The 15976-nt window shown below is 48.9% G+C and overlaps 1 protein-coding gene across 1 annotated transcript in view; it reads right to left on the bottom strand.

Moving 5' to 3' along the window:
- Positions 1-15976, bottom strand: part of atp13a3 (ATPase 13A3) — a 173847-nt gene that overhangs the window by 69418 nt on the left and 88453 nt on the right. Inside the window, exon 19 of the mRNA XM_085990222.1 lies at positions 3661-3836. Within this exon, the coding sequence (XP_085846348.1) occupies positions 3661-3836 (176 nt within the window). The remainder of the gene's footprint in view (positions 1-3660; positions 3837-15976) is intronic.

Genomic DNA, 15976 nt, shown 5'->3' with positions numbered 1-15976 from the left:
CGCCTCGAGGACTTGTCTGCGGACTCGGAGCGCCGGCACACGGAGCTCATGGCGGCAGTGGCACGGTTGCCTGAGGCCATCGAGTCCCTCTCTCGGAGTGTGACCGAGTTCGGGCCCTCAGAGGCCACCAGTTGGGCGGAATTCCAGGCAGCTCTGGCAGCGAGTCAGGCGGAATTCGGGGCAGATCAGGCAGCGAGTCGGGCGGAATTCGGGGCAGCTCTGGCAGCGACTGGCCAGGTGATCAGTGGTGCCGTCCAGTCACTGGCTGCTCTGATGCGGTCAGTGAACAGGTCAACACGGGCACTCACTGCTGCCACACTCGCTGTGTCAGCCAGGCATCGCCAGGGCACCCGGCGCGCTGCAGCAGCACAGCGGTCTGTCCCTCGGCAGATTGGTGCGCATGCTGCAGTGCTGGCCCAGGCGAGTGCCAGTGTCTCAGGCGACCAGCGAGCGCCTGCCATCCGCCAGCTTGCCCCCATTCGTCCAGCCGCCACTGCCACTCCCCCAGTGGTGCTGCCAGGAGCTGCTGCAGCGACTGATGCTGGCCAGCCACAGCTGCAGCATTCAACAGCCGCCCGCTCGACGGCCAGACCTCGACTAGGCCGACCCCCAAGGGCATCTGCCGTCACGACATGTGCCCCTCAGGAGCCTGCCCCCAGCCTTGCAGCAGCCAATGGCCTTACTTTGAGGAGGAGCAGCAGGGCGGGCAGGGGCCACACAAAGATGGCCAAGGCATCGCCCTAGCGGGCCAAATAGTCGAATGTGTGGCCAGTTGTGTTTGTTTTTTGAGGCCGAGAATTGGATGTTTGTTTTTTGAAGGCGGATGATGTGATGTTTGTTTTTTACGAAGGCCGAGAATGACGGCCATTTTAGTTGCACTATTTTGTTAATCCTCTCCAGGTTGTGGGAGCGAGTAATGTGTTTGAGTGTTTTTTGGGGGTTTCGTCTGTTTTTGGTTTTCATGTGGGAAGGGACCTGAGTTTGAACAATAAAGCATTTTATTTATTAACATTGTCCATGTTTGATCTTTGAAGTGTTTGTTGCCTTAACCGGCTGAGGGCTTGCGGAACGGCTGCAATCATGTTCTTTCATTGGCACAAGCCATTCCCTGACAGGGGGCCTAGAAGTGACGTTCAATAAGCCGCCGACGGGCGGCCCTTGGACCTTGTGCCTCCCTCCTGGGCTGGTACTCCTCGTCCTCCTCCTCATGCTCCTCCTCCTGAGGTGGTGGTCCAACGTGAGGTGGCAGTGCCTGAGTCCTGCGGATAGCCAGGTTGTGCAGCATGCAGCAAACGACGACGAATTGGGAGACTCGGTCCTGCGAATACTGGAGGGCTCCCCCGGAGCAATCGAGACAGCGGAACCGTTGCTTGAGGACGCCGATTGTTTGTTCTATGATGTTCCTAGTCGCTTGATGCCTCTTCAGCAGGGGTCGTGGGCGCGCGGAGCGGGGTCATGAGCCAGGTACACAAAGGATAGCCTTTGTCCCCGATAAGCCATCCTCTTGGGGGAGGCTGTGCCTGGAATATGTCAGCCACAGTTGTCTGTCGCAGGATAAAGGCATCGTGGCTGCTGCCTGGAAAGCGGGCATTGACAGCTAGGATGCGCTGCCTGTGGTCACACACCAGCTGTACATTGAGGGAATGGTAGCCCTTCCGGTTGCGGTAATCCTCGGCATGCTCAAGAGGTGCCCGCAAAGCCACATGCGTGCAGTCAATGGCGCGCCCTGCACCATGGGGAAGCCCGCTATTCTTGCAAATCCCACTGCACGCTGCTGCTGCTTGTCCAGGGTCATGGGGAAGGAGATGAATTGATGTCTCCTTGTGAAAAGGGCTTCGGTCACCTGGCGGATGCAGCAATGCACGGCGAACTGGGAGATGTTAGCGATGTCCCCAGTAGCGGATTGGAAGGAGCCGGTGGCATAGAAGTTGAGAGCCACCGTCACCTTCACTGCCACCGACAGAGACGTCCTGCGCATCAGCTGTGGCTGCAGATCTCTCTGAAGCAGCCGGCAGATGTCTGCAACCACCTCCCTTCTGAATCGCAGCCTCCTAACACACATCGCGGCAGACATGGTCAGATAGGAGGTCTGCTGGCGGTATACCCTGGGTGGGTAAGGCCTCAGTTGGCGACGCCTGTTGCCCCCTCTGCGTCTAGCCAGGGCTGCCACTCTCTCACGGCGTCTGTAAGCCCTTCTGGCATAAGGCTGAAAGTCAGCGTTGCCACCCAATGCAGCCCCCATTATATGCTGGCAAACACTGAGCTCTCAATGAAGGCAAAGATAATTGCTAAGCTCTGGCCTGAGCCAAAAATACCTGTCCTAGTGTTGGTCCAAACCAGTAAGCTCTCCTCCTTGGTCTCTGTCCAAAAAACCGTTGCACAAGAGTGAATGCTGCAAAATGGCGGCCCTTTATAGTGCAGGGTAAGTGCCCTTTAATTAGCGCTCCCCGCGGCCCGGCTCGGCTGTGTACCGTTCCACTTCACAGTCGTTAGGGCCGCCCGGCGCACAATGGGCCGGCGCAAGTGAAGTTCCGGTTTGGGGCGCACAAAGGGCGTTGCACTAGTAAATGACGTCATGATCTGCGCGCGCAGCAGGGCGCGCGCTAAGACTTTGCGCCGGCGCTAAATGTGTACTGAAGTTGGGGCGAGGCGCAGATCGCGCTGCGCCCGGGCGCTAAGCGCCTAGCGCTCGAGATCTACTCCTCCTAAGGCGCTAATGGCTGGCGCGCCCAACTGAATTTCTAGGCCCTTGAGTATATCATTTTGTGGTGTGTTTTACAATGTTGGTAGAAGGGATGATGGCTTTGGCAAAGTTTCACCGAAATTGGGGTTTGAAAGTTAGGATCTTTGGGGGAAAAATTGGGTGAGTAGCGCCACCTGTTAGCGCCTAAAGAGGCAGTCAGTGGCTGTAGCGCCACTGGCTGCGCCTCCTGCAATATTCAGCAGGGGCGCTAATGGTGGCGTTAGACATTTGCGCTGCGCCGCCACCGATGACGTCATCGGTGTGCGCAGCGCCCCGTTCGTGATATTTGGTAGCGAACGCTGCAGTTGCGCCGTTCGCTACCCGCGCCCGGTTCATGGGGCCTTACTGTGCCGGCAGAGGCGCAAGTTAAGGTGGAGGTGCGGGGCGGCCGCTTTTTCGGCGGCCGCCTGCCGGCACCTCCGTCCCTGGCCTCCTGGACCCCCCCCGCGGCATTGCCGGCTGTTTCCCAAGAGCCCTTGGTGCCGGGCTCTTTTGCCGGCACTTGCGATCGGGGCTCGCGCTGTTGCAGGCCCCTCCCCCTTAACAGTGGGAGGAAGGCCTGCAGTACCGCAGCGTGCCGTGGCGCTGCGGCACGTAGCGCTGCGAAATTCACTTTCAGCGCCCTAAGAGGGACGCGGAGCGCCTCGAGCCGCGCCCCGTCTCCCTCTAGGGGCACTTCAACTGAATTTGCGGCGATCGCGGTGCAAATTCCAGTGCCCAGGCGAACTTTGCGCCGCTTGGGCGCCTCAGGCCAATTTCTAGGCCTTTGTGAATTACATTGCTTCATGTGCTAAAGCATTCACTGAACAAGTACATATATTTTTGTCCCTCCTTTAAAATACTCTATATAATTAGAATCTATGCAGACTATTTCATAATTTTTTGCTCATCAGCTAAGAATCAAGCAGGTCTCATACCTCTGAAGGTGCACCAGATATATCAAGATGTCTTGAAGCATTATCTGCATACAGCCAATGTATTTTTGCAGCCTGCCCATCTTTTGGAGGTAGTGCTTCTGCAATAATCACTTTATCCTGAGGCAAAATCATCCCAGAGTTTCTCGCTACAGAAACAGCCGTTAACATATTATCCCCTAGCAGAACACAAAGCTTTATTAGTACAGTAATACAAAAGAATAATTAAATCATATATTAACATACAATAGAATCTTTCCTCTTAAAATCATAGGTTAAAATCCACTCCATTTTCATTTCACTGTTTTCAGATTTAGAAACAGAACCAAATTTTGGTTGGTGTGATGTTAAACCTTTGTTGTATTTTGCACCCAATTCTGATGAAAAGTGATGTGACAATACAGGAAAGGACTGAGCATTCTCAGTAAGTACTTATGTCTACCCTCATGACACCTGTACAATACACATCAATTAGCTTCCATTTTACATTAAGAATTAAAACTGTTCCACACATTATTTAAATCAATTTGACTAATGTTCACATCTGAAATGCAATCAATTAACTGCACTGAAGTTCCATCTGATGTCACTCACACTGATGATTCAGAATGTCTCAGGGTACACGTTAGGCCCGCTGATTTTTTACTTTGACTTGGCAGTGGGGGCATTCCCCAGGCCTCTTTTGCACAACTATTAGCAAACAGTTGCATCGCAACATTGACAAAAGGCCTCAAGTGCTTGATATTGACAGTATGTATGAAAAGTGTTTCATTCCCCCATATTGGTATCCCTCACCTTGAAAGGACGAAGAAATTCAACCAAAAAATTCACAAATAATGCGAAATATAAATGGTCTTTTAACATTTCTGAAAATGTATTGCTCAAATATAATGTGCCATAGGTGACAGAAGACGTTTTAGTTAATGTGACTTCAACATTTCCTAGTCGGTCTGGTGGAAGACAGTTGCTTACCCACAAAGACAACATGTAAGAACATAAGAACTGGCTTTTATTGCAAAGGGGATGGAGTATAAAAGCAGGGAAGTCTTGCTTCAGTTATACAGGGTACTGGTGAGGCCACACCTGGAATATTGCGTACAGTTTTGGTTTCCATATTTAAGAAAAGATATACTTGCTCTCGAGGCAGTTCAGAGAAGGTTCACTCGGTTGATTCCGGAGATGAGGGGGTTGACTTATGAGGAAAGGTTGAGCCTCTACTCATTGGAATTCAGAAGAATGAGAGGCGATCTTATCGAAACATATAAGATTGTGAGGGGGCTTGATCGGGTGGATGCGGGGAGGATGTTTCCACTGATGGGTGAGACTAGAACTAGGGGGCATAATCTTAGAATAAGGGGCTGCTGTTTCAAAACTGAGATGAGGAGAAACTTCTTCACTCAGAAGGTAGTAAATCTATGGAATTTGCTACCTCAGAGAGCTGTGGAAGCTGCGACATTAAATAAATTTAAAATGGAGATAGACAGTTTCCTAGCTGATAAGGGAATTAGGGGTTACGGGGAGCGGGCAGGGAAGTGGACGTGAGTCTAGGTTCGGATCAGCCATGATCCTATTGAATGGCGGAGCAGGCCCGAGGGGCCGTATGGCCTACTCCTGCTCCTACTTCTTATGTTATCTTATGTAAATAGGAGGAGGAGTAGGACATTTGGCCCCTCGAGCCTGTTTCACCATTCAATAAATGTAAGAAGTCACACAACACCAGGTTATAGTCCAACAGCTTTATTTGACATCACAAGCTTTCGGAGCGCTGCTCCTTCGTCAGGTGACGAAGGAGCAGCGCTCCGAAAGCTTGGGATTTCAAATAAAGCTGTTGGACTATAACCTGGTGTTGTGTGACTTCTTACATTTGTCCACCCCAGTCCAACTCCGGCATCTCCACACCATGACCATTCAATAAGATCATGGTTGATCTGATCTTGGCCTCAAATCCACTTCCCTGCCTGCTCCCCATAACCTTTATCATTCAAAAATCTGTCTATCTGCACCTTAAATATATTCAATGACCCAGCCTCCACAGCTCTCTGGGGTAGAGAATTCCACAGATTCACGACCCTCAGAAGAAATTCCTCATCTCCGTTTTAAATGGGCGACCCCTTATTCTGAAACTATACCCCCTAGTTCTAGATTCCCCCACGAGGGGAAACATCCTCCCTGCATCTACCCTGTCAAGCCCCCTCAGCATCTTATATGATTCAATAAGATCACGTCTCATTCCTCTAAACTCCAATGAGTATAGGACCAACCTGCTCAACCTTTCTTCATAAGACAACCCCTTCATCTCAGGAATCAACTTAGTGAACCTTCTCTGAACTGCCTCCAATGCAAGTACATCCCTCCTTAAATAAGGAGACCAAAACTGTACGCAGTACTCCAGGTGTGGTCTCACCAATACCCTGTACAGTTGTAGCATGACTTCCCTACTTTTATACTCCATCCCCCTTGCAATAAAGGCCAACATTCCATTTGCCTTCCTAATTACTTGCTGTACCTGCATGCTAACTTGTGTTTCATGTACAAGGACACCCAGATCCCTCTGTACTGCAGCATTTTGTAATTTCTCTCCATTTAAATAATAATTTGCTTTTTTATTTTTCCTACCAAAGTGGATAACCTCACATTTTCCCACATTATACTCCATCTGCCAAATTTTTGCCCACTCACTTTGCCTATCTATGTCCCTTTGCATATTGTGTGTGTCCTCTTCACAACTTGCTTTCCCACCTATCTTTGTATCATCAGCAAATTTGGCTACATTACACTCGGTCCCTTCATCCAAGTTATTAATATAGATTGTAAATAGTTGAGGCCCCAGCACTGATCCCTGTGGCACCCCACTAGTTACAGTTTGCCAACCGGAAAATGACCCATTTATCCCAACTCTCAGTTTTCTGTTAGTTAGCCAATCCTCTATCCATGCTAATGTACTACCCCCAACCCCGTGAACTCTTATCTTGTGCAGTAACCTTATATGTGGCACCTTATCGAAGGCCTTCTGGAAATCCAAATACACTGGGCCCGATTTTCTGGATCGTGCGGGAAATGTGCGGGTTCCCCGAATGTGGGGTTCCGACCCCCAAAAAAATGGGTCAGCCAGCTGGACGCAATTTTCCCTCAAGTGGCCAATTAAGTTCCAGCGTGTGGGCAGCCTTGCTAAGTGTCCATTTCCAGTCAGAAAGCCCCACAGTATGATATCATCATTCGTGGTGCTTTTAAAGTGTCCAGCAAGCTTCTCCACCTCTGCAGGCTTCTCAACCACTCTTGCACAATGGCAGAGGAGCCTGCACCAGCTGCTGCCAGCGGCAGAGGCCGAGCTGCGGCCAAATTCAACGAGACGTCACTGCAGACCTTGGTGGATGGGGTAAGGGCCCACAGGGAGGTCCTCTACCCTCGCTCAAGGAGGAAGAGGCCTCCCAAAGAGTCCAGGGCTGCCTGGATGGAGGTGGCAGCAGAGGTAAACTCTCTGGGAGTCACCCGTCGCACCTGGATGCAGTGCAGGAAGCGCTTCCATGACCTTCACCGTACAGGGAAAGCAAGTATGAAGTTTCCATCACCCTCAACCTGATCCCCATTGCCTTTCCCCAACAGCACTCAGCTTCAGCAATCTCTTCCTCCACATCCCACTTCACAGTCACATCCATGCACCCTTACCCATTCCGTATCTCTCTCGGCTCACATAACTATTCCACCATCCAGTCTTGTAAATAGTTTTAATGCCATCATTTTCCTGTACATAAAAAATCTGGTGGCAGCTGCTGCAGTTATGGCGTCTGTCATTTGGCGAATGGGGATATCACATAGAGGCCTTAGGATAACTTGCAGATGTCAGCAAGCTGGTCAAATAGGTAGGAAAGTGTAGGCATGGGCCACTGTCCATGGTCAGTTAAGAAGCAGTGAGGCTGCAGTGTTTGATGTACCAGGCTACGCAAATCTGCCCAGGATGAGTGCGTTCCTTGCATTCCGCCCAGCAATGTTCTCGTGCACTGGTGCCGCTGGTTGGCGGGCCTCTGCAGGATGCTCGTTTCCCTCCTCCTCCTCATCCAAGGCAGCTCTGTGAGGAGCCTCTTGGTTCTGCGGAATCGGCAAGCCACGACGCTGTGCCATGTTTTGAAGCACACAGCATACCACGACGATTTTGGAGACCCTGGCTGATGAGTACTGTAGGGCTCCACCTGATCTATCGAGGCATCTGAAGCGCATCTTCAGCAATCCGATGGTTTGCTCGATAATGCATCTGGTGGTAATGTGGCTGGCGTTGTAGTGCTCCTCAGCTTTGCTGGCTGGTCTCCTCAACGGCGTCATTAGCCAAGAGCGCAGGGGATATCCCTTGTCTCCGAGTAGCCATCCTTGAAGTTCATTTGGCGGACTGAATAGCGGAGGCACAGTAGACTGGCGCAGTAGGCAGCTGCCAGGGAACCTGGCACAAACATGCAAAATCACCTTCTTGTGGTCACACACCAGCTGAACGTTAAGGTAGTGGAAGCCCTTGCGGTTGACAAAAACTCCTGGCTTGTGGTGGGGTGCCCTAAGGGCCACATGTGTGCAGTCAATGACGCCCTGCACCCTTGGAAAGTCTGCCAGCTGAGCTAATCCACGCGCTCGCGCCCTCACACTTGCGCGATCCCTGGTGAAATGGATGTGATTGTGCGCGAGGGCAAAGAGGGCATCGGTTACCTGCGTGATGCAAGTGTGTGCGGCCGCCTGGGAGATGCCGCTGATGTCTGCTGCTGATCCCTGGAAGGAGCCTGAAGCATAAAAGTTGGGAGTGCGGTGGTGACTTTGAGGGCCACTGGTAAGTAGTGTGGACCTGGTGCTCTGGGCTCCAGGTCTTGCTGCAGCATTGCGCAGATGTCAGTCACAACCTCTCGCGAAAGTCGGAGCCGCCTCTGGCACTGCTGCTCAGTCATGTTGAGGTAGCTGACTCTGTGTGTCTGTAGACCCTGTTTGGGGGGTATCTCCTGCGCTGACGGCCTTCCATGCGCTGGCCCCTTCTGGCCTGTGCTGCCCCAGGTCGCTGAGCCGCAGCCTGCTGCTCCTGCTGGTGCTGCTGTTGCTGGAGTTGCTCCAGCCTCCTCTGCTGTTGGAGATCCTCTAATGCCAGGAAGGGAAGGAACAAAAGGCCTCCCATGCTTCTGGCAGATGCCTCCGTTGAGGAGGCGCTGAGTTAGGGTGGTGAGAGGGGCTTCCCAGGAGCTCACACTGGAGAAGTGTGTGAGGCTCCAACCTTCCACAGCTGTGCCTAAGCATTCAAAAAGTTGCCCCAAGCCTTCAGCAACAAGGTCCTGCAGCCTGCAAATGCTGCCTGTTTAAATCTCTTCAGTCCTGATTGACCTGCAGCTGAAAGCAAGCAAGCCAACTCTTTTCATGCCAGGTTTCATTAGCGGTGTTCCCACCAGGCGTGTTTTACGTGGGGGAAGCCATAAAATTACAAGGGCCCCTGAAAATAGGTTTAACCATGCTAATAATTGGTCATTAGTCTCCCGCCGACCATTCCCGCCTGCGGTGGGCAGGACTTATTCGGGTCCCGCTGAAGCACGGGGGCGAAAGTCGGGCGGGGGGTCGCGACCCCCTATTTCTGCGATTTTTGGCCCCCACCCGCCTGACGGCTGGGAGAAAATCGGGGCCACTATATCTACTGGTACCCCTTTATCCACCCTGCTCGTTACATCCTCAAAGAACTCCAACAAATGTGTCAAACATGATTTCCCTTTCATAAAACCATGCTGACTCTGCTTGACTGTATTATGATTTACTAAATGTCCTGCTACTACTTCCTTAATAATGGACTCCAGTATTTTCGCAATGACAGATGTTAGGCTAACTGGTCTATAGTTTCCTGCTTTCTGTCGCCCTCCTTTCTTAAATAGGGGCGTTACATTTGCGGTTTTCCAATCCGCTGGGACCTCTCCAGAATCCAGGGAATTTTGGTAGATTGCAACCAATGCATCCACTATCTCTGCAGCCACTTCTTTTAAGACCCTAGGATGCAGGCCCTCAGGTCCAGGGGACCTTTTGTCCCATTATTTTACAGAGTACTTTTTCTCTAGTGATAGTGATTGTTTTAAGATCCCCCCTCCCTATAGCCCCTTGATTATCTATTATTGGGATGCTTTTAGTGTCTTCTACCGTGAAGACTGATACAAAATATTTGTTCAAAGTCTCTGCCATTTCTCTGTTTCCCATTATTAATTCCCCAGTCTCATCCTCTAAGGGAACAAGATTTACTTTAGCTACTCTCTTCCTTTTTATATACCTGTAGAAGCTCTTACTGTCTGTTTTTATAGTTCTTGCTAGATTACTCTCATAATCTATCTTCTCTCTCATTATTTTTTTAGTCATCATTTGCTGGTTTCTAAAATTTTTCCAATCATCTTGCCTACCACTAATCTTCGCAACATTGTATGACTTTGTTTTCAATTTGATACCATCCTTTACTTCCTTAGTTAGCCATGGATGGTTCATCCTTCTCTTAGAGTCTTTCCTTCTCACTGGAATATATCTTTGCTGAGAATTATGAAATATCTCCTTAAATGTCTGCCACTGCTTATCTACCGTCTTACCCTTTAATTTATTTTCCCAGTTAACTTTAGCCAACTCTGCCTTCATACCTTTGTAATTGCCTTTATTTAAGTTCAGGACACTGGTTTGAGACCCAACTTTCTCACCCTCAAACTGAATTTGAAATGTTATCATGCTATGATCACTGTTTCCTAGAGGATCCTTTACTATGAGATCATTAATTAATCCTGTCTCATTACACAGTACCAGATCTAAGGTAGCCTGCTCCCTGGCTGGTTCCACAACGTATTGTTCTAAGAAACCATCCCGAAAACACTCTATGAACTCTTCCACAAGGCTACCTTGGCCAATTTGATTTGTCCAATCAATATGAAGATTAAAATCGCCCATGATTATTGCAGTAACTTTCTTACAAGCCTCCATTATTTCTTGATTTATGCTCCGTCCTACAGTGTAGCCACTGTTAGGGGGCCTATAGACTATGCCCACCACTACTTCTTTCCCTTATTATTTCTTATCTCCACCCAAACTGATTCTAATCTTGATCTTCTGAGCCAATATAATTTCTCACCACTGCACTGATCTCATCCTTTATTAACAGAGCTATCCCACCTCCTTTTCCTTTCTGCCTATCCTTCCGAAATGTCAAATACCTCTGAATATTCAGTTCCCAGCCTTAGTCACCTTGGAACCACATCTCTAATGGCTATCAGATCATACCCATTTACTTCTATTTGTGCTGACAACTCATCTATCTTGTTATGAATGCTGCGTGCATTCAGATAAAGAGCTTTTAATTTTGTCTTTTTACCATTTTTCCCTACTCTGACCCCACTTTCTGATGCACTCTTCTGTTTATACGCTCCGTCTGTTCCTGTCACACTCTGGTTATCATTACCTATCGCTACCCTGCACTATTGGTTTCTCCTTTCTCTTTGACTTTTTTAATTTCCGCTCACCTGAACCCTCCCCCCCGCTATTTAGTTTAAAGCCCTATCTACAGCCCTCGTTATTTGATTCGCCAAGACACTAGTCCCAGCAGGGTTCAAGTGAAGCCAGTTCCAACGGAACAGCTCCCTCTTACCCCAGTACTGGTGCCAGTGCCCCATGAATCAAAACCCATTTCTCCCACACCAATCTTTGAGCCACTCGTTCATCCCTCTGATCTTATTTACCCTATGCAATTTTGCTCGTGGCTCAGGTAGCAATCCAGAGATTATTACCTTTGTGGTTCTGCTTTTTAATTTAGCCCCTGGCTGCTCATACTCCCTCACCAGAACCTCTTTCTTTGTTCTACCTATGTCATTGGTACCTACGTGGACCATGACAGCTGGATCTTTCCTCTCCAGCCCAGAGGAGATGTCCTTAACCCTTTGAGACTCACGCTCTCGGCTGCAGAGAACAGCATCTATCCCCCTAACTATACTGTCCCCTACCACTACTACATTTCTTTTTACTCCCCCCACTTGAATGGCCCCCTGTACCACGGTGCTGTGGTCAGTTCGCTCATCCTCCCTGCACTCGTCCACACAGGGAGTAAGAACCTCATACATATTAGACAATTGCAAGGGCTAAGACTCCTCCAATGCTACCTTCTGGATCCCCAATGCTACCTTCTGAAGTATTTAACCTAAGGGGTGTGACTGCCTCCTGGAACACTGTGTCCAGGTAACTTTCCCCCTCCCTGATGTAGCGCAGTGTCTTAAGCTCGGACTCCAGCTCATCAACTCTGAGCCGAAGTTACTGCAGATGTGGTCGCCGTGGATCACACTGGTGTCCACCAGCTCCCACATGCAACAGCTGCAACACATCGCCTGTCCTGCCATCTAATGTATTTTATTTTATTTGGTTTTCAAGTTTTGAAATTTAAATTATCTATGTATAGCTTTTAATCTGTAATCACGGCTCCCACTTTAAACCAATGCCCAAGTTTAGAAAAAAAGAGAAATAGAGGAATATAATGAAATTAAAAAAGTAATCCTCTTTTGCGCTACAAAAGAACACAAGGAGAAATGGTAAGCTGGAAGACCAGGTAATAATCTGGGAGATGGGGAGAAAGGAGTAACATAGAAACAGGAGTAGGCCATTCAGTCTCTTGAGCCTATTCTGCCATTCAATAAGATCATGGCGGATCTGTATCCTAACTCCATCAACCTGCCTTGGCTCCATGGGGGCAAAATTCGGTTGCTTTGTGCCTCCAGTTAGCGCCCCAGGCGCAAAGCAACTAGCGCCGCTTACGCGTCCTGTAAAATTCAGCGGGAGGTTAGCGGCGGCGGTAGCCAGTAGCACCCGGCGGCGCTGCGCCTCCGGCAATGACGTCATCGCTGTGCGCAGCGCCCCAGCCGCAAACTTGGGTTGCGCCCCTTGACGTGCCGCCGGATGTTATGTCCGACAGGGTCAGGGGGGCATACTTGCAGCTGGTGCGGCGATATTTAAAGGGGAGGTGCCAGGCAGCCATTTTTATTGGAGGCGGCCTGCCAGCACCTGTCCCCTTTGCCCTCCTCCCGCGAGGTGTCGGCCGCGATCCGTCAGCCCGGCACTCCTCTTGAGTGCCGGGCTCTTTTGCCGGCACCTCGCTCCCTGGTGGTCCAGCGGGGCCCCAGTTCGCGCTGCGCAAGGCCCCGCCCCTTTAATAAGGTGAGGGGGACCTGCAGTACCGCGACGCTATGTGCCGGCGCGTGTGCCGCTGCGGCACGTAGCGCCACGATATTGAACTGGAGCGCCCCGAGAGGGGGAGCACTTCCAGTAGCGCCCCACCTCCTGCTTGGGGCACTACCATTTAATTTCAGGTACAGGGATGCTAAAAGTAACGCCCCGGCAAAGTTAGCGCCCCAAAGGTGGCGCAAGCCAATTATTCCCCCAATATCTCTTAATACCCTTGGCTAACAAAAATCTATCAATCTCCGATTTAAAATTATTAATTGAGCTAGCATCTACTGCTTTTTGTGGGAGAGAGTTCCACACTTCTACCACCCTTTGCATGGCGAAGTGTTTCCTAACTTCTCTACTGAATGGCCTGGCTCTGATTTTAAGGTTATGCCCCAATGTCCAAGAGTTCCCCATCAGACAAAAAAGTTTCTCTCTATGTGCTCTATCAATTCCTTTGAAAATCCTTAAAATCTCAATCAAGTCACCCCTTAGCCTTCTAGAAGAGTAACATAATAAAATCAAAATACTTCTGTAGTGGTAGTATGCATTACTAAATTCACTAAATAATGTATTGACCTATTTAATGGCTTTAACCTTGACAAAAAATACCATGTGGCAACAGAAGTCATGTACTGCAAATGTATTGGAGTTTTAAGACTATCATATCCTCTCTATTTTCACTAAACTGTATATAATTCACAATTCACAATTCAAATCGCTTTATTGGCATGATAAGTTACATCTTATGTTGCCAAAGCATCAAAATACATTTATGGTTTAGCACATAAACGCAGTTCTATTCATACAGTGTATAAACAGGTATATCCCTGAGTGTATAAATATACATTCGCATTGTTTATATATATTATTTTCTTAGTTTACTGGTTGTCCCTCTGTTCATGGCAAGCTGTAATGTGCCGCCAGTGTTACACAGCTTCTCTCCTCTCCCAGTAGGAATGGGAGTTTTTGGTTGTCATTCAGATTTCTGAAATCGGGGCATATTTGTGAGTATTTTTGGTAGAAATTCTCCCTGATGCCCTGATATTTTCCGCAGGCTGTGAGGAAGTGCATCTCTGTCTCCACTACTCCCTGACTGCAGTGAGAGCATATCCTGTCTTCTCTTGGCAGCCTGGTCTGCCTGTGTCTGCCTTTTTCGATCGCTAGGCTATGTTCGCTAAGTCTGTACCTTGTCAAGGTTCTTCTCAGTTTGTTATCCTTTACCATGGTCAGGTAATCAGCTATGTTGTATTGTCTGTTTAGGGCCAAGTAGCAATTGAGTTTGCTTTGGGTTTTTGTTGTTTCTGCCCAATATGTCAGATATTTTTCCTTTTGCTTAGCGACGATTGTGTTGGGTCGAATTCTTTGTGTTACCCTGTCACTGTCCTGGGGCTGGTTATTGTTAGTATTGTTAGTAGTTACTTCACTGAGTCCCAGGACTAGTTGACTGAGGGTATTCTTCTTTATGGTCAGCTCTTGGCATTTCAGGGCGTCGTAGTGATAGCATTGGGGATTGCTCATTTGTAGGTGATTCCAAAATTTGGTGGCTCTTTTTTGGATAGTGATTATTAATGGATATTGGCCTAGTTCCGCCCTGCATGCATTGTTTACTGTTTTCCTTTGAGTCCGGAGGATACTTTTACAGAATTCTGCATGTAGGATCTCAATTGGGTGTTTGTCCCATTTTGCAAATTCTTGTTGAGTTAGCGGTCCCCATACCTCACTGCCATAGAGTGCAATTGGTTCAATTACTGATTTGAAAATTTTGAGCCAAATGCTAATTGGGATTTCTATTTGGATTGATTTTTTGATGGCATAGAAAGCCCTTCTTGCTTTCTCTTTCAGTTCATTCACAGCCAGTTTGAAGTTTCCCGTAGAACTGATTTTTAAGCCCAAGTATGTGTAGTTAGTGGTTTGTTCAATTTTGGTTGTTCCTACTGTGAAATTTATTTTGGGTCCCTGATGTTTGGATCTTTGCTGGAACACAAGGACTTTGGTCTATGTGAGATAGAAAGGTGACAGCATGAAATGGAAAAAGTAGTGAAAATAGGGAAATAGTGTACAAGTAGAAAATAAAGTGAAAACAAATAAAGACTAAGTTAACAAATAATAGAAACCGAAGAGAAATTCTCAAGAACTACTTTTAAATTTGGTCTTTTATAATGGTTTATGAAGAGGAGACCGCTCATGGTGTTGGTACGTCTCGATTTGAAAGACATAGGGCTGGGCTTTGTGGGGGGTCAGCGGGCACAATCGGTGGCGGGTCAGGTGGTGAAGTGTTTTTTCCCCCAGCGGGTCAGGACCCTGCTGTGAACCCGCCGCCACACGCTTTTCCCCGATGTCGGGTCTGTCAGCGCTGAGCAGACCCGACGCGCAGTGGCAGGGGACCCAATTCAGCTCATTATGACCTTGTTTAGAGATGATTAAGAACACATTTGAGCTCACCTTTTGATTTTATGTGCTCGCCCATGGGGTCCTCGCTGCTCGGGGATCACGTCTGTTAAGCTGAGGCGAGAGTTCAGTGACCAATGAATCAGCTGTTGAGTTGACAGCTTTAAATGTCAAGTTAAAGCTCCCACCTTACAGAGATATCTTCCCTCAGCCACAAACTCTTCCTCACTGCATTTCCACAGATTCACCATGCTGCAAGTCTTTACACAAGTCACCATCCAGTCTGACCTCATTACCCCTCTCACCATTGACAGATCGCTTCTGTCATCTCTACTTCACCTGCCATCTATTCCATCAGCATGGGTGCCCTTTATGCTCTCTCACCTTGGTCCTCAGAATCCCACCATGATCAGTCCCAACACCAGCAGCACCAGGCACACCAACAACACCACCACCAACCTTCTCCGCAATCAACTGATGCTGCAAAGGACATCAGCACCCGACCACATTGCTGCCCAGGAGGCCAGGGATGACCTCTCCATGGCCAGATTTACTTCACTTGATGCTGTATACCCTGGCTGCCACATGATGCGCCAAGTTGGCACCACCCCACACCAACATCATAAAGCATCCCTACAATGCCCAAGCCATTCCTTTCACATTCATCACCATTGTGGGGGGTACTGTTACAACTCACCTTTCACTGCAACTCACTAAGCCACTTCCAAAAGTGCACACAAATCTGTCC

Source organism: Somniosus microcephalus, chromosome 6 (assembly GCF_052327205.1).
Source record: "Somniosus microcephalus isolate GS21.2 chromosome 6, FLI_Smic_1.0, whole genome shotgun sequence".
In the NCBI taxonomy this organism is placed as follows: Eukaryota; Metazoa; Chordata; class Chondrichthyes; order Squaliformes; family Somniosidae; genus Somniosus; species Somniosus microcephalus.
This window is presented reverse-complemented; position numbering and strand designations above follow the sequence as displayed.